At 40.0% G+C, this 24,329-nt stretch overlaps 1 protein-coding gene across 2 annotated transcripts in view; it reads left to right on the forward strand.

Annotated features, from left to right (window-relative positions):
• The window catches only part of LOC135227066 (uncharacterized), a 116,310-nt gene that overhangs the window by 83,933 nt on the left and 8,048 nt on the right, over positions 1 to 24,329 (forward strand). For both annotated transcript variants that reach the window (XM_064266891.1, XM_064266892.1), the window contains exons 3-7: positions 105 to 272; positions 2,852 to 2,931; positions 15,694 to 15,859; positions 19,149 to 19,195; positions 22,259 to 22,403. In XM_064266891.1, the coding sequence (XP_064122961.1) occupies positions 105 to 272; positions 2,852 to 2,931; positions 15,694 to 15,859; positions 19,149 to 19,195; positions 22,259 to 22,403 (606 nt within the window). The remainder of the gene's footprint in view (positions 1 to 104; positions 273 to 2,851; positions 2,932 to 15,693; positions 15,860 to 19,148; positions 19,196 to 22,258; positions 22,404 to 24,329) is intronic.

Consider the following 24,329-nt stretch of genomic DNA (forward strand, 5'->3'; position numbering starts at 1 on the left):
ATTTTTTGTGGCTTCCTTATTATAGACATATTTTTTCAAGAAAATACTGTACTTATCAATACAACTAATACACAAAACTCAGAAATTTTGTTTTTATTTTTCAGAATTTGCAGAAAGAAGAGAATGAAGGCAAGGCAGCAGCCTTAAATCAGTGGTACAAAGTGACAGAGAACCTCCACCAGCTTCAAGGTTCTACTAATAGTCCTTGGTGGCGTACAGGTCGTGCAAAAGGAACAGATGAACCCAAAGATCACTCACCTGTTTTGAGTCAGGTAGAGAAGATAACTAACTTCTTTAATTTCATCTTATACAATTCTTTCATTTTCTTTGTTGATCATTCATTTCAGCTCACAAAGAAGTTTTGATTGGAATACTTAACCAGATCCCTTAAGCAATAAAATTGCTTTTGTTTATTGCTGAAGTTAGCTGGTGCTAAATGTATATAAATGTTTATTGTTCATACGCGAACAAACCTTCGGTCTTAACAATAGGATCATTTTCTAGTGCCTAGCTAGATCCGGTTAAATCGGAGATGAAAAAGCAAGGAATCTTGTGAGATCTGGCAAAGCGTGAGAGTCGCTGTTGCCCTCTCTCGGCCTTCTATCCGGTTCTTTGCCCGTTTTCGCTTTGTGTTTGTCTGTGTGTGTGTGCTTGTGTTATGGCTTCCTCTGCTTCTTGGCCTCGCCATTTTATCTGAGTGCCTAGCAATCAGATGGAGGTATTATATAAAGCACAGAATGACTAGTGACCTCAAAGGTAGCACGAGAAGCCAAAGATTTCAAGTGTCTGCACAAATCTCCATTCTCTTATGCATTAACACCTAGTCAAAAGCAAACAAATCAAGAGTTGACTTACTGTATCCCAGATCTCAAAATCAATGTTGCTGCAGAGAAACAAGCCTTAAAACTAATACAGTACCTTGAGCTTTCCTAGATTTGTGCACAGGAGAATCTCTGGTGGGTGGGGCTTATTGACGACCTGATTGGAGTAATAAGTCTTCTAGTTTCAATCTTTTTTTATTTTTTTACTATTTATTTATTTATTTATTTTATTTGTTTTTTTGCTTAACATCTCTACAGTTGTTAAAGTTTTTATTCCAGCTCATGGGAACTGAAACTATGTGGACATACTGCATATAAATTCAACTTGAAATGTAGATTATTTGTTTTGGAAAATTAGATCCTCAGCTATGTGGGTGTCAAGAATTCTCAACATCAGTAATTATGGTTACTGATGCAAAAATGAATGAGCTAGTACTGAAAACATGAAACTCTGCACAAAATGCAAATACCTAAGCAGCGGCTGCCAATGTAAGGTTTTAATGATTGATATGGCATGTTTCCTCAAAAATTATGGCTGCATCAACGGGGTTTGATTTATAATAAAGTTTTTGTATTTTCATAATTCATTTTTCTACAAGGGAAAGATGTATGAAAGGGAGAGCATAAACATATACTAAGGAATGTTTTCATTTTGCTAATGTACAGTAAAGATCATAATATACAAACAGGAAATGCAAAACATGGCCAATAACATTTCACAGCAGTTTGGCAGAGTAGCGTCTTAAACAGATTTAAAGATTTACTGTATTACAAAGCACTTTGCGGTCGTGTTTATGCAAGAGGTGGAAGTAATGAAGCGGCTTTTAATCCTATTTAGGTGATTCTCTGGCACTCATTGTTGATTGGCTGGCACCTCTCCCATGTGTACCAGGTAACTGATTAATGAAGAGTGATGGTCCTTTGCCATGATCTTAATGACTGTCTGATTGGGGCATTCTGCAGGTCTGCTCCTTCAGCCCTTCTTCTTGAGGGGTCTTGATTGGTGATGTCATTCTCATGAAATGTTATTGTCATTTTAGTGGCTTTCCTGATATTCATAACAGATGGAATGGCTCCTTCTTAATGGTGAGTCAGAGCTTTTCTCTTGAAGTATGGAGTGCTTCTAGGATGTGTAGACAGCAGCTGTCTTGTACTCCGTTGATTACACTTATATTACATATCAAATCTTGAACATGACAAAATACTGTATATCTGTTTCTGTTCATATTCTGTTCTATTGCATGATTTTTTTTTTTTACATAATTTTGGGTTACAGCAGCTTCAGCTTACAGCGTTCCATATTTATTGGGCTTTTTCAAATATATTCATCAAAAAATCAGTCCCGGGTTATGGCTGATGTTCTGAAGTTACAGCACCATAACCTGGATTATGGCACCGTAAACACCATAGGTGCTGATGCTCTGAGCTACGGCATTTTCCAACTTATGGCACACCCCTGGAATGGAACCCCTGCTGTAACCTGGGGACTACCTGTAACTTATGTCTATATTTATTGCAACTTACAGATTGCAATATATATAATTTTTTTAGTTTTGAATGGCTAGGAACTTTCATGCTGAAAAAGACTGAATATCAGGGAATGGGGGCCAGACTACTGTATGTTACCATATATACAGTGCAGTACTGTAAGCTGCATACTCAGCATACTATGATGTAGTGATGCAGTTTATGATGAAACTTATTTTAATTTACTTTCATATGCTACATTATGCATCATCAGGATCTATGAGACTGAGTTGTAAATTATGCATTTGTGGCACCAGAAACTCAGAGTTTAGTTAGCATGCTCAAAGTTTGTGTTCACTGATTTAGTGACATGATCATGATATAACCCGACCCGTATACAATAAACAAAGAAAACATTCAAGTAGTATACAATTATTCAATGAGATAGGGTGAGTGTCACGGAAGAGGTTAGGTTTTAGCTTTATATGGAGCTTTTGTTTTTATAATTTTCATTTACTGTACTTTTTTTTTCTTATGTTTTCACACAAATTTGTATTTTTCAGGCACTGAAGTATGCAGCTTTGTTTGAAGACCATTATCAAGGTTCATCGCCAGATGACCCAAATTACAGTGAGATATACATGTAAGGTTTCAATATTGTTTTGGGTATTTGAGGTTAATGTTATGTTTCTTCCTTGTAGTGTGTTTTAAGTATGTATATAGGTATTACTACATGAGTTTATCTTAATGAAATAAGCTTCATCTTTAATGATCTTCAACTAAGTATTACCCACCTTTGTTGTTCAGCATGTTGAGAATTTCTTCACTATAATTCTTCAAAAATGTAAGTGCTCAGGTATCACTGGGTTATCTGGGTAGGTATCAGTATTGTTTTAATTATTATTACTTAGCCAACATGGATTCGCTTAGCAGAAATGAGGGCAATTAATGTCCTTTTGTATTACTGTACGTACTTTGCATTTACTGTTATTGTCTAGTGCCTAATTTTCTTCAGAAAAAGTAAGCATACCATATATTAGGTTAGATAACATATTTGCTTAATCCTTGGAGATAGTTATAAAATGCAGTAATAAATTTTGGACTTTCTTCGAAAATAACTCAAGTACTTTCTAATTTTATTGCAGAGTGAGAATTACTTCAGATAAGATACCTAGTCAATCTGAAATATGGTTTAATGAGTTTTTGGAGTGGCATAATGGAGGCAAATATATGCCAACAGGAATAGGGAAGATGCCAAAAACTGTAATAATTTAGTTTAGCTTCAGTCAAGGAAAGCATTGTAGTTTTTGTGACCAGTTAATACACAATTTCTGGGCTCAGCTCGTGTCGCTGCGCGAAATATCCTTTAATCTATTATTTCTAGGGTAAATGTACTAACACATACCAGAGAATAAATAAAATAAAGAAAAAGGTCAGTATAACTGACTCGCTCACCCTCCAGGAGGGTGTCGGTATGAACACTAGGCGAGTGAGACCACTACCACGAGCCAAATGCCAATAGAAATCTCCCACTACAAAATCCCAAGAGGGGAGCCGACCCACAGAGTGAGCAGCTCGTACTACTACTACTCCATCCCATGCTGCCGACTGCTGCGCCTCTGGTGGTCATCCTTTCAAGTTAGCACACACGAGCGGTTGTGATATTTTTCTCTCTGTGTTTTTTGTGCCCTTTCATTGGATTTTCTATTATGGAGCGTGCAGCTATCGCAGCAGCTAAGTTAAGTACTCAGTATTTACGGTTAGTTGGTTTTTTGTCGGCCCTGAGACAGTATTTGCCGTTTTTTAGGTATAAATACGACCTCGGGGTCGGAAGCATGGCAGCATGGTTCTGCCTCGTGATGGGTTCGTTCTTGGTCTCCCATACCTAGAACATCCCCTTATTTATCTTCGCTCTTTATGATTATCCGCTTTGGGTACGGTCTACTCAGGTTTGTCATGCATGCATGTATTTTACCTTACGTAGGCTTCTTCTATCCAGACCCTAGTCCAGGTTCTTAGTATCGGCCTCTGACTAGCTTTGAGTGGTAGACTTGCCTTCGGGTTAGTCGTACACTCCTGGATTTTTTCTCCTGCTATATTGTTTTCTTTCTTTCATTTATTTATTATATAACTGTATATTTTATTGTTAGGTTAGTTAGGCGTCTGGCTTAGCCTAGGTCCTGGCTCTTTGAGCCTATACTACCGCTCATCAGTTCGGTTGCTTCCCTATAGCATCTCTCTGATCAGTTGGTTCGGCCCAGTGGGCTTATTTGCCTCCGCTTTTCAGTTCAGTATGCTTCCCGATAGCATCTCCCCTGATCAGTGGTTGTCCTAGGCTTAGTTGTCGTATTTGGTCTTACCGCCTCGTGGTCACTTCGTGATCACGGGCAGCCAGACGCCTGTCCAGTCATTCTTCCCCCCCCTCCCGCTCTTCCATAGCGTCGGGCGGGGGCGGGTCGGTCTGCCCATGCTCGCTCCTCATACCCGAGCCTGCCTCCCTCTCCCCTCAGGCGGAGGGGCTAGGAGTCGGGACAGACCAGACTGGTCTCGACCTCTCCGGCTTCTCGGTCCGGCCGGTTGGTACGGAGTGGGGGGTACTGGCCTTGCCCACCCTCCGCGCTACCTTGTCGCTCCGGGCTAGCTTGAGCCTGTATGTCTTCTCGCTCTTTCCCATCTTACTAGGGCTCCTTCCTGATCGGAGTCCTGGTATCCAGCGGAAAGTTGTTAGTCCACCCAGTAGGGTGGACCGGAGCATACAGTGGGTCTCTACTAACCTTACCGTTTTGCTGAGTTACTACACTCCGCTACGCACTGGACTTTGTCCGGTTTGCTTGTGTTAGGTTAAGTTATCTTTAAGTTTATCTTAAGAACCTTAAACCATCCCCTCCCTCATACATACTTACCGGATCTCTCCGGGATTATAGCCTATTCAGGCGATGCAGGGAGGGGTTATGCACAAATTTTTTCCGAGCTCCGGCATGCATCGGAGCTCTTCTGTCCTTTAGACTGTAAGTGATGTTTTTTAAGATACTCATGTGTCTCCCCACTTACAGGCCACCAACTGTGAGCATCCGGATGTTCCGCCACACTTCAGGACCCTTGTGGACACGAAGTTTGCCGGTCCCATGCTCCATGCGCGACTCCGCTCGGGGACATCCAGGTCTGGTACCATGAGACGTGTACCATATGTTACGATCTGGTGAGCCAGCTTTTGGAAGGGGTAAGTTTTACATCTCCAGTAGCTGCTCCGCTTCTTTTTTAGCGCTTAAGTTTTCATCATATTAACTTAAGGCAATTAATTTAAGTTATACTTTAAGTTTTAGTTTTAAGTGATTCTTAAATCTAAACTACGCCCTCTCTTCCAGCTCCGGCGGTAAGAGATACCGCACTGGCTACCCTGCGGGCCTGGGTCGGCGGTTTTGGGAAAAACGCCGCCAAGGGACAGCCCTACATCCTAGAGAAGCGGTTGGCATTACTAATCTTCCCCGGAGGCAAGGCGACAGGCATACGTCGACCGATAGAAGCGGATCCGACTATCGCCTTCATCCAACAACAGCTGGCCACCTCATTAACTGATCAGGACCAGGATATCTCTACGGATGTCGCGACCCTAGATATTAATGTTGAACCTATGGTAGGTATAGACGACCTGTTGGTCGAGGTAGGTACGGTGGACACCCAAGGGTCACCCTTGGGCGTAACTGTTTCTTCTACTCCTGCAACCTCTCCATCCTTCCAAGGCTTTACGGGTGACGAAATATATTCTCCTCCTGGTGCTTCGGTTAGACCTAAGGTCAAGTCTAAGGTGATGACTTTGACTAAGACGTCGTCGTCGTCTAAGAAGACGACTTCGGCTTCATCCTCCTCCCGTAAGTCTCCGGCTGGGAATCCCGGAGCATCCAGGTCTAAAGCTTCTAGCTCCGGCTCTAAGTCCCTCGAGGAGTAAATCCTCCAGAGAGAGATCTCGCACTCCGGCAGAATCACCAGTTCCGCTACCTTTGGTTCCGATTCAGAGCCTCCCCTCCACCTCCGCAGCAGCTCCGGCTTTGGACTCCAATGCTGGCCTGTTGCAACAGGTGGGGGACCTGGTTGGGTCCTTAAAGAGTAGCATGGAGCAAATGATCTCTCGTCTGTCGGACAGGATTATTCTTCCCAGGACTCCATTATAGCCGGGCTGAGAGAAGCTCCTCTAGCCTCTCCTCCACTGTCCAACACGAGTGGATCCCAACTTCCTCCGTATGACTCACTACCTCAGTTCTCTATGAACAATCCGTGGAGAGTAGCGTCATACGCCCCCTTCCAAGACGGTCTCATCTCTATACCGGAATTTGGGACTCGAAGAATAGAGGACTTCGAGTTCTTCCCGGAAGACCTCCAGCCTCCGTTCATAGGCTACGCAAGGCTTACGCCGTCGGCTATGGTGCGGGACGATAAGGTACCTAAGGAGGACAGTCCTCTACTCACGAGACCAGGCTCAGAGAGAATGGCTCAGGTGTTTAGAGGACATGGATTGTTCTAACACCAAGATACAACCATTTAAGATCCCTTTACCATTTTTACAATGGATGAGAGTACCCCGCTCCCGTTCCTAACCAAGATCGCGAGGTCGACCATCCCAGCGGTCCCAGAAGGGGGAAACCTATAACCGCAGTTGAAGGAAGCGGATCCCACTTCTCCGTTGCTCCCCTCAGTTGGAGAATTGTGGGAAGACTTGCCGAATACATTCTCAGCTGGCAAACTCAAAACCGGACTGTGCTATGGAGCAGTTTGGTGTGAAAAGCTACCCAGGCTACCCAGATAGCCTTATTCAGGCTGGGTTTGATGCAAAATCGCGTCTAGCCAGATCCATCAATTCTATGGCTATGTCTGAGGTAGCTACCATGGCTTATGGATCAGAACCGATTTTTAAGCTCATGACCAAAGCCCTGACTCAAACGGTACAGTCAGATATGTTTGAGTTTGCCACTGCTCGGACGAATTGTAGGAAGCATGTCCTACAAGAGGCAACCATTCGGCATGAACCGAATAGGTTACTCTCGTCTAGCATCTGGGGAGCAGATCTCTTCCAGAAGCTATGGTTAAGGAGGTCCAATCAGAGGCTACCAGGTTAAACCAGAGCCTTAAGGATCGTTGGGGCCTTTCGGCTAAGAGGAGGCAAGACCTGACTCCTAAAGGTAAGGGACAAAAGAAACCCAGGCGTTTCCAACCTTACCAGAAGAAGCAACTACGCTTTCCTCAACAAGTTCCAACAGTACCGTTAGTGCAGACAGCCCAACCCTCCCACTTCTAAAGGTCAATCACAGCCAATTTTATGTGATATCCCCTCAGCCTCAGCCCTCCACCTCTTACGCCATCTCTCCAGCTTACAATCAAGGCCTTCGAGAGTCAAGCTTCTCAGAAGTATGATCGCTCGGGTAAGGGAGGTAGAGGTAAGCGTTCCTTTCGTGGGAGAGGATCGGGAGGCCCCTTTAACAGGGAAAGCACTTCAGAGGAGGCCGAGGCGGTTACCAGAACCAATGAAGAACTTCAGGTAGGGGGGAGGCTGTTTCACTTTCGCCACCGGTGGAACTTCAGCCAATGGGCTCAGAGCATAGTGTCAAAAGGTCTGGGTTGGAGCTGGTTGACGAACCCACCTCCATCCAGACCTTTCCGTCAACTCCTTCCAAGGAATTGACAGAGTACGCAGACGATCTCCTTCAAAAAGGAGCTATAGCGAGAGTCAAGAGATTAAAATTTCAAGGTCGCTTGTTCACGCGTACCAAACGAAAGGAAAGGCTCACACGAAGGGTAATCTTAGACTTGTCCCGCTTAAACTTAGCCATCCGCTGCGACAAGTTCAAGATGCTCACGATCTCACAGGTGCGGACCCTACTTCCCCGTGGGGCCGTCACCACCTCTATCGATCTTACAGACGCTTACTATCATATCCCTATTGCAAGACACTTCCGTCCGTATCTGGTTTTCAAGATAGGAGACCAGACATTCTCCTTCAAGGTAGTTCCATTCGGACTCAACGTGGCACCCAGAGTGTTCACGAAGCTAGCGGAAGTGGTTAGTGCAACAACTCAGATCGCAAGGGATCATGGTAGTAGCGTATCTCGACGATTGGTTGATCTGGGCCCCATCAGTCGAGGAATGCAACAGAGCTACTCTGAAAGTGATTCAGTTCCTGGAATATCTAGGCTTCAAAATAACAGGACCAAATCAAGACTCACTCCAGAGTCAAACTTTCAGTGGCTGGGCATTCAATGGAATCTATCATCCCACACTCTGTCGGTTCCATCAACCAAAAGGAAAGAAATAGCAAAGTCAGTCCAAGCAATTTCTAAGTCACAAACTAGCGTCAAGGAGAGCCCAGGAAAGGATCCTGGGTTCTCTCCAGTTTGCATCAGTGACAAACGTCTTAATGAAAGCCAAACTGAAAGACCTAACCAGAATCTGGCGCTCGCGAGCAAACGTCAGGTCCAGGGACAAACTATCCTCAGTGCCTCTGATTCTAAAGAATCGACTTCGGCCATGGGCGAGAGTCAAGAATTTATCAATGTCAGTACCCCTTCAGTTCCCTCCACCAGGGGTCACCATCCACACAGACGCGTCCTTAAGCGGCTGGGGAGGGTATTCCCAGGTCAAAAAGGTTCAAGGGACTTGGTCACCTCAGTTCCGTCAGTTCCATATAAACGTACTGGAGGCAATGGCAGTGTTCTTGACTCTAAAAAGGTTACGCCCACCCAAGTACTCCCACATAAAGCTAGTCCTGGACAGCGCAGTGGTAGTACATTGTATAAACAGAGGAGGCTCCAAGTCACGTCATCTAAATCACGTCATGATAGCCATCTTCTCCCTGGCAGACAAGTTCAGTTGGCATCTTTCCTCCACTCACATAGCTGGAGTAAGAAACGTCATAGCAGACGCCCTATCCCGATCAGTACCCCTAGAGTCGGAATGGTCACTGGACAACAGTTCGTTCCAATGGATCCTTCAAAGAGTCCCAGGGCTACAGGTGGACCTCTTCGCATCACAAGCGAACCACAAACTACCGTGTTATGTAGCCCCCAACCTGGACCCTCTGGCCTATGCCACGGACGCCCTGGCTCTAGACTGAACAACTGGGAGAAGATTTACGTCTTCCCTCCAGTGAATCTCCTCATGAAAGTATTGAACAAACTCAGGACTTTCAAGGGTCAAGTGGCTCTAGTAGCCCCAGACTGGCCGAGAGCAACTGGTATCCTCTAATTTTGGAGCTGGGCCTTCGTCCTCTTCAGATCCCCAGTCCCAAGCTCTCCCAGTCAGTACAAATGAAGACTGTGTTCGCTTCCTCAGGGATTCTCAAAACCCTAACTTTATGGATTTCATGAAGTTTGCGGCAAAAAGAGATGCGAATATTGACCCTCAGAATATTCTATTCTTGGAATCCGATAAAAGGGATTCGACTTGAGGCAGTATGATGCTGCTGTCAAAAAGTTAGCAACCTTCCTGAGAGATTCGGATATTAGAATCATGACAGTTAATTCAGCTATATCCTTTTTCAGATCCTTATTTGAAAAAGGTTTAGCAGCTAGCACGATTACGACAAACAAGTCAGCTTTGAAAAAGATATTTCAATTTGGATTTAACATAGACTTGACGGATTCCTACTTCTCGTCTATTCCTAAGGCATGTGCTAGGCTTAGGCCTTCTGTAAGGCCTACGTCAGTTTCATGGTTCTTAAACGATGTTCTAAAACTGGCTTCCGAAACCGATAATGACACATGCTCGTTTATAATGCTCTTAAGAAAAACCCTATTCTTATTAAGCTTAGCTTCAGGAGCAAGAATTTCAGAACTGTCGGCTCTATCCAGAGACCCGGATCATATTCAGTTCCTTCCCACAGGAGAAGTCCTACTTTCTCCGGAACGTAGCTTTTTAGCAAAGAAAGAATGAAGATCCTTTGATGAGGTGGGAACCTTGGAAGGTACTACCCCTTCCACAAGATGTATCTCTTTGCCCAGTTACAACCTTACGAGCCTTTCTGTCTAGGACCTCCTCATCTTCGTCGGGTCCCCTCTTTAGGAGGGAAAAAGGTGGAACTTTATCCATTAAAGGCATCAGGCAACAAATCCTGTACTTTATTAAGCAAGCCAATCCTGACTCTTTCCCGAAAGCACATGATGTCAGGGCAGTAGCCACCTCAATTAATTATTTCCAACATATGAACTTCGATGAGTTGAAAAAGTATACTGGATGGAAATCGCCGACAGTGTTCAAACGTCACTACCTTAAGTCCTTGGAAGCTCTGAATTCCCAGCAGTAGCAGCGGGTAACATAGTTTCCCCTGACTCTAGCTAGTTTGTAGTAGAAGATTCAGTCCTCCTTTCTACCTGCCTCACCCAAAAGTTCGTCTATTCCTACCTGGTTCATTTGCATTCACCTTGTGTCTTAGCTGCTTTTGTGATAGTGTAGTGGGTGCCCCTTATTGTCTGGTTAGGGACACTCACAAATGATTATACACATTGATCTCATGGATGTTTTCCCCTTATTTTTATGCTAGGGGATACATCATATTATAATGATTACGGGTTTTGTATATTAAGTCATATACATTCCTTTATATATTATTATTGTTGATTGTTTTTATTAATTGCTATTATACTTTTGATACATGCTGTTACACAGATAACATTGATACATGTAAATAATTTTACCTGTACATATGTAATTACCTTATGTTTACAAACATGATTAGATTTAAGGGTAATTTAAGCATATTTCTATTTTTATACCCCTGTGTATATGTATCTTTTAGCAATTATAGTCTATTCTTATATATTTTATCTTTTATTTGAGACCTATTCTGATTTATTTTATTTTTATTCTCAGTTTATTACTTTTGTTTACAATCTTGTGCTATTTCTCTGGTACGATTTCGCGCAGCGACACGAGCTGAGCCCAGAAAAGGGATTTTGACGTAAGGAAAAATCTATTTCTGGGCGATTGGCTCGTGTCGCCAGCGAAATCCACCCTAACCCATCCCTTCGCGCCCAAGATTGTCTGCTAACTTCAGGATGGCCACCAGAGGCGCAGCAGTCGGCAGCATGGGATGGAGTAGTAGTAGTACGAGCTGCTCACTCTGTGGGTTCGGCTCCCCTCTTGGAGGGATTTTGTAGTGGGAGATTTCTATTGGCATTTGGCTCGTGGTAGTGGTCTCACTCGCCTAGTGTTCATACCGACACCCTCCTGGAGGGTGAGCGAGTCAGTTATACTGACCTTTTTTCTTTATTTTATTTATTCTCTGGTATGTTTTAGTACATTTACCCTAGAAATAATAGATTAAAGGATATTTCGCTGGCGACACGAGCCAATCGCCCAGAAATAGATTTTTCCTTACGTCAAAATCCCTTTTTTTTCCAGCTTTGTAAGTTTGTTGACCTCCTTAATCAATTATACAACAATGAGAAGTTGATAGTACATCACATAACACTAATAAGTCAAACAAAGAGCAACAGCATATAAGTAGCCAAAAACAAAAAAATGTGATTTAAGCATAAATAAAATACTAATGTTCTGTGCTAGGAATGAGTTCATTAAACAAAGAAAACAAAGTAAAATATGAAAAAGCATAAACCAGAGCAGTACAGATGCAAGATACATTACGCAGCAAGAGAAACTAAGAATCACTAATATGCTAATTAGTAAATGATCATTACCTAGTTAGTGCTAACTGCAAAACATAAAATACAGATAAGGCAGTAACAAAACTTATCACTGCAGCCATGTAAAAGAAAAGTTAATTGAATGAAGCCAACCAAAGTAAAAATATAAGGAAAACAAGAAAAAATAGATGGCATAGTAGTACTTTAAATAATATACCATACTTGCATGAAAGATGAAGCCTTGAATGATTATAAGCTAAAGAAAAGTTAGAAGCAAAAATTAATTACAAAATTATAATTAGTAGAAAAGAATGAAAATGAAGTGCAAAGGATAAATAAAAATGAAAGTACTAAGGATCAGGAAGAAAGCAATAGTACCTGGGATACCCTGTAGGGGGTTAGTCAGTACACCTCTTTGGTGCAATGTAGGCATTACTTGAGGCATTACTTCCATCTTACTGTCCACCCTGTCCAAACAATTGCTTCATAGTGCAACTGTGAGGTTTTCCTCCTGTAACACATTTCAAACCTTTTACTGTCAATTTCTGTTTCAGCGTTGAATGGCCTTAGTTGCCCCAGTGGCTGGCATAATGCCAAAAATCTATATAAATCAAATCAAAGTACCTGAGATAGTAAATGTGTTAATTGTTGCAAGGTTAAAAATACAAGAGATGGGTATGTACCCATATGATTAAGGTATGGCTGATGGTTGACATCCCCACAATGAAAAACATTTTTACCTCTGTTGACTCATATACTATTTTAGAAAGATTAATTTCAGATTTACATGAATATAAGTAACAGAATTTATGTAGCTTTAAATATGACAAATTTTTTATTAATTTGTACTTTTCATAGCTAACAAACCTGAGGTCTTAACAGTAGGATAAATCTTCTGGCACCAGCTGGAAACTAGTCAAAACAATGAAAAATTGTAAATGCAAGGAATCTGTGGCATGTGGCATCCAATGCACAGTTGAGATGGAAGCAAGTCAGAGACGATGCTTGAACCTGGAGACGCATTAGTCTTTCTTCCAACCCAGGATGAAACACAAGAAGGGTGGCTAGAGATGGGCAGTCAATGTTAAGACCTCAGGTTTGTTAGCTGTGAAAAATAATTTAGAAATTAACTAAAAGTTTGTCATTTGTTCATACGCAGAAGAAACCTTCAGTCTTAACAGTAGGACAGACAGACTCACTCTTGGAGGAAGTATGAGAATCCTGAACTGACTGAAGGTTCGGCACACCTGATCATTCTTAGAAATGAGAATTCTAAAGAAGAGGACCTAAGTCTATGAGATGCTAGATATGTGGATATCTAACACCCAGTCCACTGGTAAATACAATGAAACATGTCCAGATTCACTGCATATACAGAAGTCGAAAAGAACTATATATCTGTTCAAGCAACAAACCATGTTAGCCACAAGAAACTGGTTTGTCACCAACCCTCATTCCCCTTGCTGGAGAGAGGAGTTGAAACTATTGAGAAGCAGATTTGTATGTTCTATGGTACATGAAAAGTGCTTTAAGTATGGCTGCAGCGCTCACCTGCATCGAGCCAGTTCCAGCGAATGATGCGTCTATTCTTCAAACCGCCTGTTGGTATTGAAGAATGGAGAAAATGGAAAGGAAAGAGACCAGTCATCTCACTCATTCTCTCCTCCACACAAACATCTTAGGCAAGATACAAACTGTCCTGCCAGGGTGCTGGATGAGTTACACTTGTTGATCAGCCATCACTGGACCAAGGATCAGTGGCCATCATCCTTCAGGTAGAAGAAAGTTAAAGTGGTTTGACACAGTCAGGAACCAGCATTCAAAATCCCATGAACAGATAAGTTCTTCTTAAGCGCCAGGGAGGAACCTATTCCTCTGATGTCTTGCGCTTCTGCATGCACAGAGTTGGTGACAGAATTTACGATGAGTATAGGCTTGCCTAATCACATATAAGTTAAAGAAAAGGGTATTCTAGGATACCTCTTTCTTGGCCTGGCCTGTATTAACATAAAGTCTATGACACCTAGGCTCTAGGTGATGAGTCGTTTAGATAACAATGCCGTGCTCTGACAGGGCAAAGCAGAACTCTTGAAGGTTGCTGATAACAAACTCCACACCGTAAGGAGTGGAAAAGGAGGCAAATCTGTCATAGTGAACCAAGGGAATCTGGGTCTTAGCCACGAATTCTGGGACAAGTTCGAAAGCTTTGACCCCAACCCCTAGAGAGTTTGTTATAATCTTGACCATGGAGCTCTCCAACTCTTCCATGGAAGTCAAGGTCAGAAGGAAAACTGTTTCAAAGTGTTTCCTGTAAGAGGATTGATGCATGGGCTAAAATGGAGCTCAAGTGAGACTACTCAGTATCAGAGTAAGGTTCCATGTAGGAAGTCTGAGTTCTATAGGTGATCAAGACTGCTCAAAGCTCTGGAACCGTATAGAGAATTCCCAGGGCAAAGTGATGTCCATATCTTTCAGATGAAGAACTAATCATAAGGAAGCCCTGTAGCCCTTGCCAGTATGAATAGAAAGAATTTCCTCTTCTGAAAAAGATCCAGAAGAACTTTATCTACTGAATAGAAACTTTTGAGTGGAGAGAAATCTCTTCAATGACACCAGTCACAGCAGATGATTCATCATGTATACAGCTAGCAAAGATCCTCTGAAGTAGCCTTACATCTGAGTCGTTGTTCAGCAAGAAAGATCTCTCACTTGACAGAGATACTGGACAGACTCCAGACATGAAGAAATAAATCTCATACTGAATGGTGGTATCTCTCCACATGAGGTTGGTGGAGAGGGTTGTGGTAAGGTGGAATCTCTCTCAGCATTGCTGAGAGAAGAGATAAAGATCCTGGAACCATTTGGCTTGGGGTCGGAAGGAGCTACTACGGTCATCCTCAGACTTTGGAACCCATTACAGTAAGAACAGAGGGAATGCATAACCTTCCAGGTTGTTCTCAGTATGCAGAAGGGAGTCCTCTGCCCCAGCGAACAGAACTGGGACCATGAACAGTAGTCCTCTAGCTTCCTGTTGAACTGGAAAGTGAAGAGGTCTAACATGGGTCTTCTCTAAGCAGACAGCAGAGACAATAGGGTAAACCAAGGGGATGTCCTACGATAATATGTTCTATGCAGATACATTCTAAATATCCTACTGTCAACTTGTGCACTGTCAAACGAATTGCACTGTAGACAGAGATGTCCTCGCACTGCCAAAGGAACGTGCATTTTCAACAGAGAAGACGTCCTATGAGGAGATCCCCTATGATGACATAAGTTCAGTATGCTGTTCATCAGAGGAGATATCCTATGATGATAGGACACACCCCTAGGTGTGACAGGAAAAAGTAACCTATCTAGAGGTATAGCTACAGACCTGTAGATTTCCTGGTACTGATTAAAATTTTCTATTACATAGTATTTTTATTTGTAAACTTCTAAAATCCTATAAAAAATTATAAATGATGGAAACTTAAAACTATGAGCTGGTATCTAATTACTGATCTTCTATATTTTCTTGGTTAAGAAAATGCCATTTCTTGAGTATAGCATATTAAATAATGAGAGATGCTCTTGTAATACAGTAGCACATAAAACATTATAATTCCATGATCAAAGAGACATTTCCAAATTGATGAAATCAATGGGCAGAAATCTGTTTTAAAGAAGGGTTTCTTATTTGTCAATGAAAAGGTACATTTTGTGTTCTTTCATTGATATAATTGTTTCCTATAATTTTAGATGAAGATTTATAGCTTAACATCTTACCTTTTCAGGTACTTGTCACAAATAGTAGCAGGAAAGGAACCAACTCAAATAAGTCCTGGAAGTGCTGCTAAGGTTTTAGAAATGCTAGACAGGGTAAAAAATGTGCTGTATAGCTCCTCTACCATGGATTATGCAAATTATTTTTTGAACCTTGATTTATCCTACCTTCCTTCGGTAAGTATAATTTTTTTGTTTCCTTGTTCAACTTTTAATAGGTGGCTGTTACAATTAGAGTATAGTGCTGGAATAATTCCAACAGCGTGACATTATTTTCAGTAGGTCTTCAATCTTAATATTTGTGAGAAATTATGCATAAACCTAACTTACATGAAAAAGTGGACTATATAAGAATTTATACAAAGAACTCATGCATATTTTATGGTAAAAAAATTGTCTGAGATTCCAGTCTTCAAAATTAGATGTAAGATTTATTTCTGTCTTGCATTTTCATGTCCTAAATTAGAAGTAAGGTCTTGTATATGAGTTAGAAAGCTCATTCCTATTTTTTAAAAACAAGTTGTGAAATTAAGGCCAAAAAATATAAAAACCCACATATACAAGCCTCCTCCAACATTACAAACCATAGTTCCATGAGTACGGGTATTGTAACAACCCATAATCCAGTGAGATATTCACTGACGGCTGATATCATGAAGTTATAATAAATAATACAGTATTTTGTAACAAAGATGATGCTATGTTATGTATGCTTATATAAATACCCTTTCCACTGCATTATGCTTGTTTGAATAAAGAATATGAAACTAAAATTTTGAGATATAGTATAGGAGTCCTGAAATTAATTCCATGAGCAATTCAAGGGCCATCTGTACACTGCCATAACTATATGTCACCATTTTACATAGATCAGCTCAGTGTTACAGTGATTTACTGCTTGTTAATAATTGTAATATTGGCACAGGTCTTTCATAAAACTATTCAACAATAAGGTAATTCCTTCAAACATAAAAGTCTCAGTAGCCCTTCTCAGATTATCCAGATTGTTTTTCTCTTCAACATTAAGCTGGCTTCCAAAACGAGAAAAGGCATTTGTCACCGCCACATTCAAACTTGAACTGCTGAATCATGGATAAACTGTTCATGCACAAAACTTCTGGATTTGGTCCAAGTTAATCCCCAGTAGGAAGTGGAGGGGTTTAGGAAGGAGGTGACATAAAAAGGACCAAATATACTTTATTTTTTACCTAATTTTTTACTTTTTTATTTATTTTTACTTAATTTTCTTTATTTTCAAATGTCTGTAAATTTATTCCTATTACTTTTTATTTATTTCATTTACCTACAGAGAAGGCTCATCAGTAATACATCGAAAACCCTCTGCCCTCCCTCCCCCATAAATACACTATGCCATTCACTTCTATCTTTCATGCAGTCTTTCACTTCTTGGAAGTTGAAGTCCATCCTATCAAATGCATTTTTATCATTTCCTTGCCTTTCTCAAGTCTTCATTTTCATCTTTCCTCTCAAAACTTCCAAATTTATACTTTGTTCACTAACTTATCATCATCCATTCTTTCCATATGACCTAACTATGTATCTCATTACACTCTTGATTCACCCTTTCACTTATGTTCACCCTTTTACTGCTCCCTTTACATACCTCCACCTTTTTCACCCTGTCAGTTCTTATGTCACATATAAAATTAGTTTTCTACAGCTTCTACCATTTTACTTTTATTTGCATTCAACCTCTACATTTATTTTCCATAGCTGTTAATCATGAAAGAAAAGAACACAGGAATGTTAGGAGCAGAAGAGCATCGGCAGTGATTACCAATTAGTTGATGCCACACTAATGATGAAATTAAAAGCCCCCTAAAATAAAGTTGAAACAAATTTTTTTTGAAGATGAACATCAAAATGATTTTGCAATGGAATGTTGAAATAGATTTGCAGTTTATGAAAATCATTATCTGAAAAGAAGCAAACAATTTATGAGGACTGGTTTTGACATCAAGAATGTATATCAGTCTTTTGAAAAGAAATACCACAGGAATATAGGCTAACAAGACAAAAACCATAGCTATCTTATGAGACCTGGGATACATTAAAAAACAAACTTACAATAGCAACAGACACATGTAGACAAATTTCAGGGAGGAGATGAAGAAGTACAATGTTCTAAGTAATCAAATCTAGATAATGAAGTTCAATAAAAATCTGAAGAGATAAGAAAGAATAAATGGACAAACAGACTGAAGTTGAAAGAGACATTTTTCAGGGGGTGGTACTGGTGTTATGTTAGCCCTTAGAATTATTAATGAAAAATCTGTGGTGAAAAGATGAAGAAAATACCTGTCAAAAGGGATAGGTCAATAATGTAATCAGAAAAGAAGAAAGACAATCTGGGGCACAATTTTTTTGCGAGGTCATGAATAAAACATGGGAGCGAAAGTTTGACTGATATCCCAGGAACTAATGAATAATAAGGTTCAACTTTCACATATTTAGGAACAATGATATCTTGGAAAGGTTCTCTTCAGTTTAAATTTAGTGAATGACTAAAAAGGGCAAATCAAACAAAGAGTAGGCTTAATAAGACTTAGATGTCAAATAGAATGAAACTGTATACAAAAGCAAGATTTTATATGTCTAGTATAAGCTGTGTTGCTGCAATGTGAATTGTGGTGACATTGAAACTGTATCCAAAAGATTTTGTTTATTAGGAGGTAGATGGCAAGAAAAAAGTTAGAAATGATACCATAAGGGAAATTACAAAAGTTCCATATGTATTGTACAATAATGATGAAAGGCAGATGGAGACAACTTTAGACATGTTCACTGAATGACTTCTGGGAGAACTAACTGTAATAGTGTCATCCTTGCTCCTAGCCTGTCAGTGACATGGTCAGCATGGTGTTGGCCTGCCACCTCGGTGGCTGTGAGTTCGATTCTTGGGCATTCCATTGAGGAGTTAGAGATGTGTATTTCAGGTGATAGAAATTCACTCTCAACATAGTTTAGAAGTCACGTAAAGCTGTTGGTCCCATTGCTGAATAACCATTGGTGGTTCCATGCAATGTAAAAACACCATACAAACAAACAAAACCCTTGCTCCTCTGGGCAGCAGAAAATTGGAAGACCCAAACCTACTTGGTTGGAAATTACTTGTGTTCAACTTACAAGGATTTAGAATGACCTTGTAATCGTGAATGTGTGTGTGAATTTATGTATGAGGAAGAAAGTTGTTGATGAGTGGAGTTATATGGACAATAATGTACAAAAAATACAAGACTGGTGAAATTTTACAAAGGCACTTTGTGTCAAGTGGTGTTGGAGACAACAATGATGATGATGATGATGAATTAGTACTGGTATCTCTGTACACTTTTCATGATACGCTCTGTGCAGTATTGATTGTTTTTTCACTTTTCATGATAATGCACTATGCAATAATGATTATTTTTCCTTTAATTCTTTTACTTTTATACTTTATTTACAGAAAGAAGCTGGGGGAGAATCATCAAATAAAAAAATGGGAAACTCCAGGTATTTTACACAAAATTTAAATGTTAACAATTGGTTTATTAAAATGCAGATACAAAGATGAAACTTATTTTCATAATATTCTAAAATTTAAATTAAACTAATGTTCAAGTACTATTCATGCCTTCCTGTATTGTGGAGTAGAGATAATCAATAAATACATGTTAGCCTTCTGTACTATAGCACATGACCATTGTTGAAAAATCATTACACGTACCAGTATTATGAAAAATATTGTCAGTGTCAAGATATACAATGGAAAGTAATAAATCAAGACATATAATAGGAAGTAATGAAAGTGTAGACAATAATTAATGTGTAGACAATTCACACTTCTAGCAAGGGTGACCATGTAACATCGGTTTAATACACTACAAGATGATAGAGTATTGTGAAAGTGACCTTGTACAACTTCAAGAAAAGACTATTTGATATCTTGTAAATCATGTCAAGATAAGCATGAGTAGCAGATAAGGCCAGAAAAAACTCTTGCAGTAATGCTTAACTGATCAAGAAAAGATAGAAACTAAAATAGTTACTATTGAATTGTGACAGCCAGTATGCCTGTTAGAAGCACTAGTGTCTATGATACTCTTTTTTTTTTATCTAACTTTGCTATTATGAACAGTATAGAATATGGAACATAGTTACATACTGACTGCTTTGTATTTTAAGCAATTAGTGTGTTATGACCTTAAATTGTTTTGTGTTTACTAGTGATATGATTACTGATCTAGAAAGTAAGGTAGTGTAATATATGGAGATTGCTACTCATACTGCATGTTAAATGAAGTTGCTGCTAGCCTTGATAGAGATCAAGCTGTGGAAAGGGTCAGGAAGTGGTATCCTTAGTGGGGCATAAGCTGAACTTCAGCAAAACTAAGATTTTATTGACCAACCAATTTCGCAGTGGTCTTGCTCCATGATTAGCTGTGCCCATGTAAAACTTTTTTTGCGATTTCTATAGAGATACTGATGTCACATACCTCATTTCTTCTGATCTATCCTTTTTGGCATTCTACTTTTCTGTCTCAATGTCCTTGGTGTCCTTGGATCTGTGTCCTTCAGGACACATTGCTCTATGTGGTGGTTTCCTTATTCCCAATGATTGATGATGATAGGCATTACCCAGTTATCAGCAAGGTTTCTGTTCTGGCGCCGATTTCCAGTTAATGGTGCCTCCTTTAGGTATGTTATGGTGCCATAACTATCATTGGCACCGATAACCAGAACTCAGCCCCATAAAATGCAGATTTCATGGCGCTAGACAAGCGCCATAAAACCGGATCGCCATTAACCGAGTCTGCCAATAACCAGGGACTGCCTTGTAGATCATCAAAGAAAGGTATTCTGTTTAATTATCTTCCTTCTCTATATCTAGAGAAAACACCATTAATACCTTGAGTATGAGCATTCAGATAACTAATGTGTGCTATTCCTGTTGCTTTTGCTGTCAACAAATATGCTTATCAAGATTATTGTTTTCACAGATGAATATCAGTTATAATAAAAACAAGAGGAATATCACTTATAATAAAAACAATTATCATTGGTCATCCATGTGTGTGTTACAGTTTTTGACTCAAGGACTTGATTAATCTACTTTATTGAATAATAACAGTGATTTTAGTTATCACTGTAACAGTTAACACTTCATAATGGGTCTCAGTCAACACTCAGGTCTAAAGTGTTGTTACCCAAACTTCCTATGCATGATTTCATTTCCCTCTAAAAATTCACTTCCAGTCTTTTGCCTCAACACTCTTTGTTCCAAATGGCTGAATATTTACCTCCATTTCAAATACTGTTACCCCCAAGTTCTGTTCTCCTTCTCACTTATTATTACAGACCATTACTGGTCTTCTCCTATTTATGCTTTTGCTGATGATTCAACAGTAGGTTTATCTTAGTTCACTTCACAGCTGTCCTCTATTGCTCCAACTCTATGTTAACTCTGATCTTTAGAGTGTATTTGTTGGGCATTGCATAATGTAGTAAAGTTCAACACCTCCTATTATCAGTCTACTCTGTTATTCAGTTCTCTGATTATTCAACCTTCATTCCACCCTAAACAGTTTGTGTTTCAAGTTATGGTACATTTAACTTTCATTGGAGAGATCAAATGGTATAAATTGTTAATTATACTTTTAAGAGACTTATATTTGTAGTCCTAAATCCTTTTCTTCGTAAGACTCGTGTTAGCATGGTATTACCTCTCACAGTTGAGGTGGTTCTTTCTGTGTCCTATCTTTACAGCTTTAAATCAAAGGTATTCTGGATAATCAGTGCCTCTGTACCCCACAGTATATCTTGTAGGTACACTGTATATAACTATAAGATCTAGGTAGTAACCCTATTATACCCAGTGGCATTGCTGTCACCTATTACTTTTCATTTGAGACCTTTTGTTTCTTCCCATCTATCTGTCCAATTTCTTCAGTTTTACCTTACTCCAATTTTCATTTATCAGTCAAGAAAAAAATCTTTTGAACAAGCCCTTTGAATTTATCAGGATAATAAAATATTTTATATTTTCAAGTGATCAGCATGTATTTTCTTCAGTTATTGTTTTAGCTACTATTCTTAGAAGCCAAGACTAGTTTTTTTGCCTCACAGGTGGACTCATAATACCTAATAGACAACCACTTCCAACACTGACTCTAGAAATAAAATTTTATTCTTTTCCATGCTTCCATCAGGCATGGGCCAAATGGGTCATTTGGCTACTCATTGCATCAGCTTCTTTTAAAAGAATAACAGTATTTGTACATATTAGTAATTTGTGAAAAATTCAATGAAAATTGAATTTTTCTAAAGGGTCTACAATAACATAATGGTTAAAAGCCTGTGTAGAATAGTAACATTTTATAAAAGCTTTTGAACCCTTCTCTGAGTTCATCTTCAGTCCAGATGAAAACCTAAAGAAGGGTTCAAAAGCATTTATAAAAGTTTACACAAGCTTTTAACAATTACCATATATTATTATGGAGCCTTTAGAATAATCTATGAACTCTCATGATAGAGGGTTTTCCCCAACAAATAGATTAAAATTCATTTATATTCCAGCAGGCTTGGAGAGGCTTCCTCTTCCCAGGCATGCCCCCTCTTTGAAGAAGAGGAGGAGGAGGAGGATGAGGCAGAGGAAATAAGTATGTCTTTGAAGCCTGATGATCCTTATTATGAAGTGAAGAAGGAAACTTTACTTAAAAAGGTAATAAACACTTAATTAAGGGATTTTGACAAAGGAAAAATCTATTTCTGGGGGAAGACCTGTGTCGCCCAGTGAACCCATCCCTCTCTTTTTTCCTGGTCCCCACCCTGTAGCCAGCCCAAGCTTGGGTGCGTAATCCAGGAATGCAGCCATCGGGCGTGAGTTGTAGTAGTAGCGAGCGGAAGGTAGATGTTGTAGTCCTTGTAACGGCACTTGCCTAGAGAGGGACTTTGAAGGGAATCTTCTAATTGGCAGAAGACCTGTGGTAGTGGCCTCCACTCGCCCCTGTGCTTATACCGACGCCCTATGGTGTTCGAGCTGAGGGTAGTAACTTCAGCATTCCTTTAAGCTTTTTTCTCTGGTATATTTAGCATCTATTTATACCTAAAAATGCGTGCTACAGGACCATTTCACCGGGCGACACAGGTCTTCCCCCAGAAATAGATTTTTCCTTTGTCAAAATCCCTTTTCTGGGTTCGACCTGTGTCGGCCGGTGAAATAGTATCAGAGAATGGCCATACAAGCTTGGAAGATACAAAATCAAAAGATATAAGGAACAATAAAACTTAAATGTTCTCTTAAGTTTAATAACCAATGTAAAGTAACAAGAAAATTTAAATGTACTCTTAAAATTAACTTTTAATGACTAATGTAAAGTAATAAAGTACAATGGTAGGACAGGAGGAACAAATATGACCAGATTCATACCATTCTGGAAAACAACAGGTAAGGAAACAAAAATGACAAATATAAAATATGTACAAGTCCGGCAATGGGTTGACAAGCAAACCAGCCCAGAACCAGAGGGAGATAGGTAGGGATTACGAGCGAGGCAGGCAGGAAAGAGTGAGTATCAAGGGAAAATTTTAAGCAGAATAAAGGAATAGAAAATAGAGTTCTAAGACTCGGTCATCTCAGGGGAGACGATTCTCCCTGCAGCCACTGCTGAAAATTTAAGGGCCTCTAAATTCTTGAGATAGTGGCGTCTAAATACTGCCGGAGATTTCCAACCCGTATATTTTTTAAGATCCTCAAAGTTCATATTGTGAAAATAGTTAATCGAGGTAGCCACTGCTCGGATATCATGGATGTGAGGAACTGAATCCGGATTGGCTTGTTTAATAAAATAAATGATTTGTTGTCTAATACCTTTTAAGGAAATGGTTCCGCCTTTCTCTCTAATGAAAAGAGGACCTGAAGACTTTTCAGAAGTTCTGGCCAGATAAGATTTTAGTGTAACAATAGGACACAATGATGAGTCCTGTGTGAGGGGTATAATTTTCCATGGAGCCCACCTGTTTGGTGGGTCTTCATTCTTGGCCAAGAATTTCTGATCTGGGGATAGTAGAACTTCACCCAACGGGAGGAAATCGATGTGATTTGGGTCTCTAGAGAGAGCCGACAGTTCAGATATTCTGGCGCCTGAAGCCAGACTCATTAAGAATAATGTTTTCCTGAGAAGGATTATATATGAGCATGAATCATTATCAGTGTCTGAGGCTAATTTGAGTACATCGTTTAAAAACCAGGAGACCATGTGGGGGCGGTCCAGGTCTCAGACGGGCACATGCTCGAGGGATAGAAGAGAAGTACGAATCTGTCAAATCAATATTAAAGCCAAGCTGAAAAATCTTCCTTATGGCAGATTTGGTTGTAGTAATGGTACTAGCAGCTAGACCTTTCTCAAACAGGGTTCTAAAGAACGAAATTGCCAGATTCGTAGTCATCTTTTGGGCATCTGGTTCTTTTAGAAAGATGGCCAATTTCTTTACTGCAGAATCATACTGTCTGAGTGTTGACTCTCTTTTATCTGACTCTTTGAACAGGATGCTTAGTGGATCGATACTAGCATCCTTTTGAGCCGCAAACTTCATTAAGTCCATAAAGTTAGGGCATTTAGAATTATTGAGGAAGCTGACACAGTCC

This window comes from Macrobrachium nipponense, chromosome 15, assembly GCF_015104395.2.
Source record: "Macrobrachium nipponense isolate FS-2020 chromosome 15, ASM1510439v2, whole genome shotgun sequence".
NCBI classification, from domain to species: Eukaryota; Metazoa; Arthropoda; class Malacostraca; order Decapoda; family Palaemonidae; genus Macrobrachium; species Macrobrachium nipponense.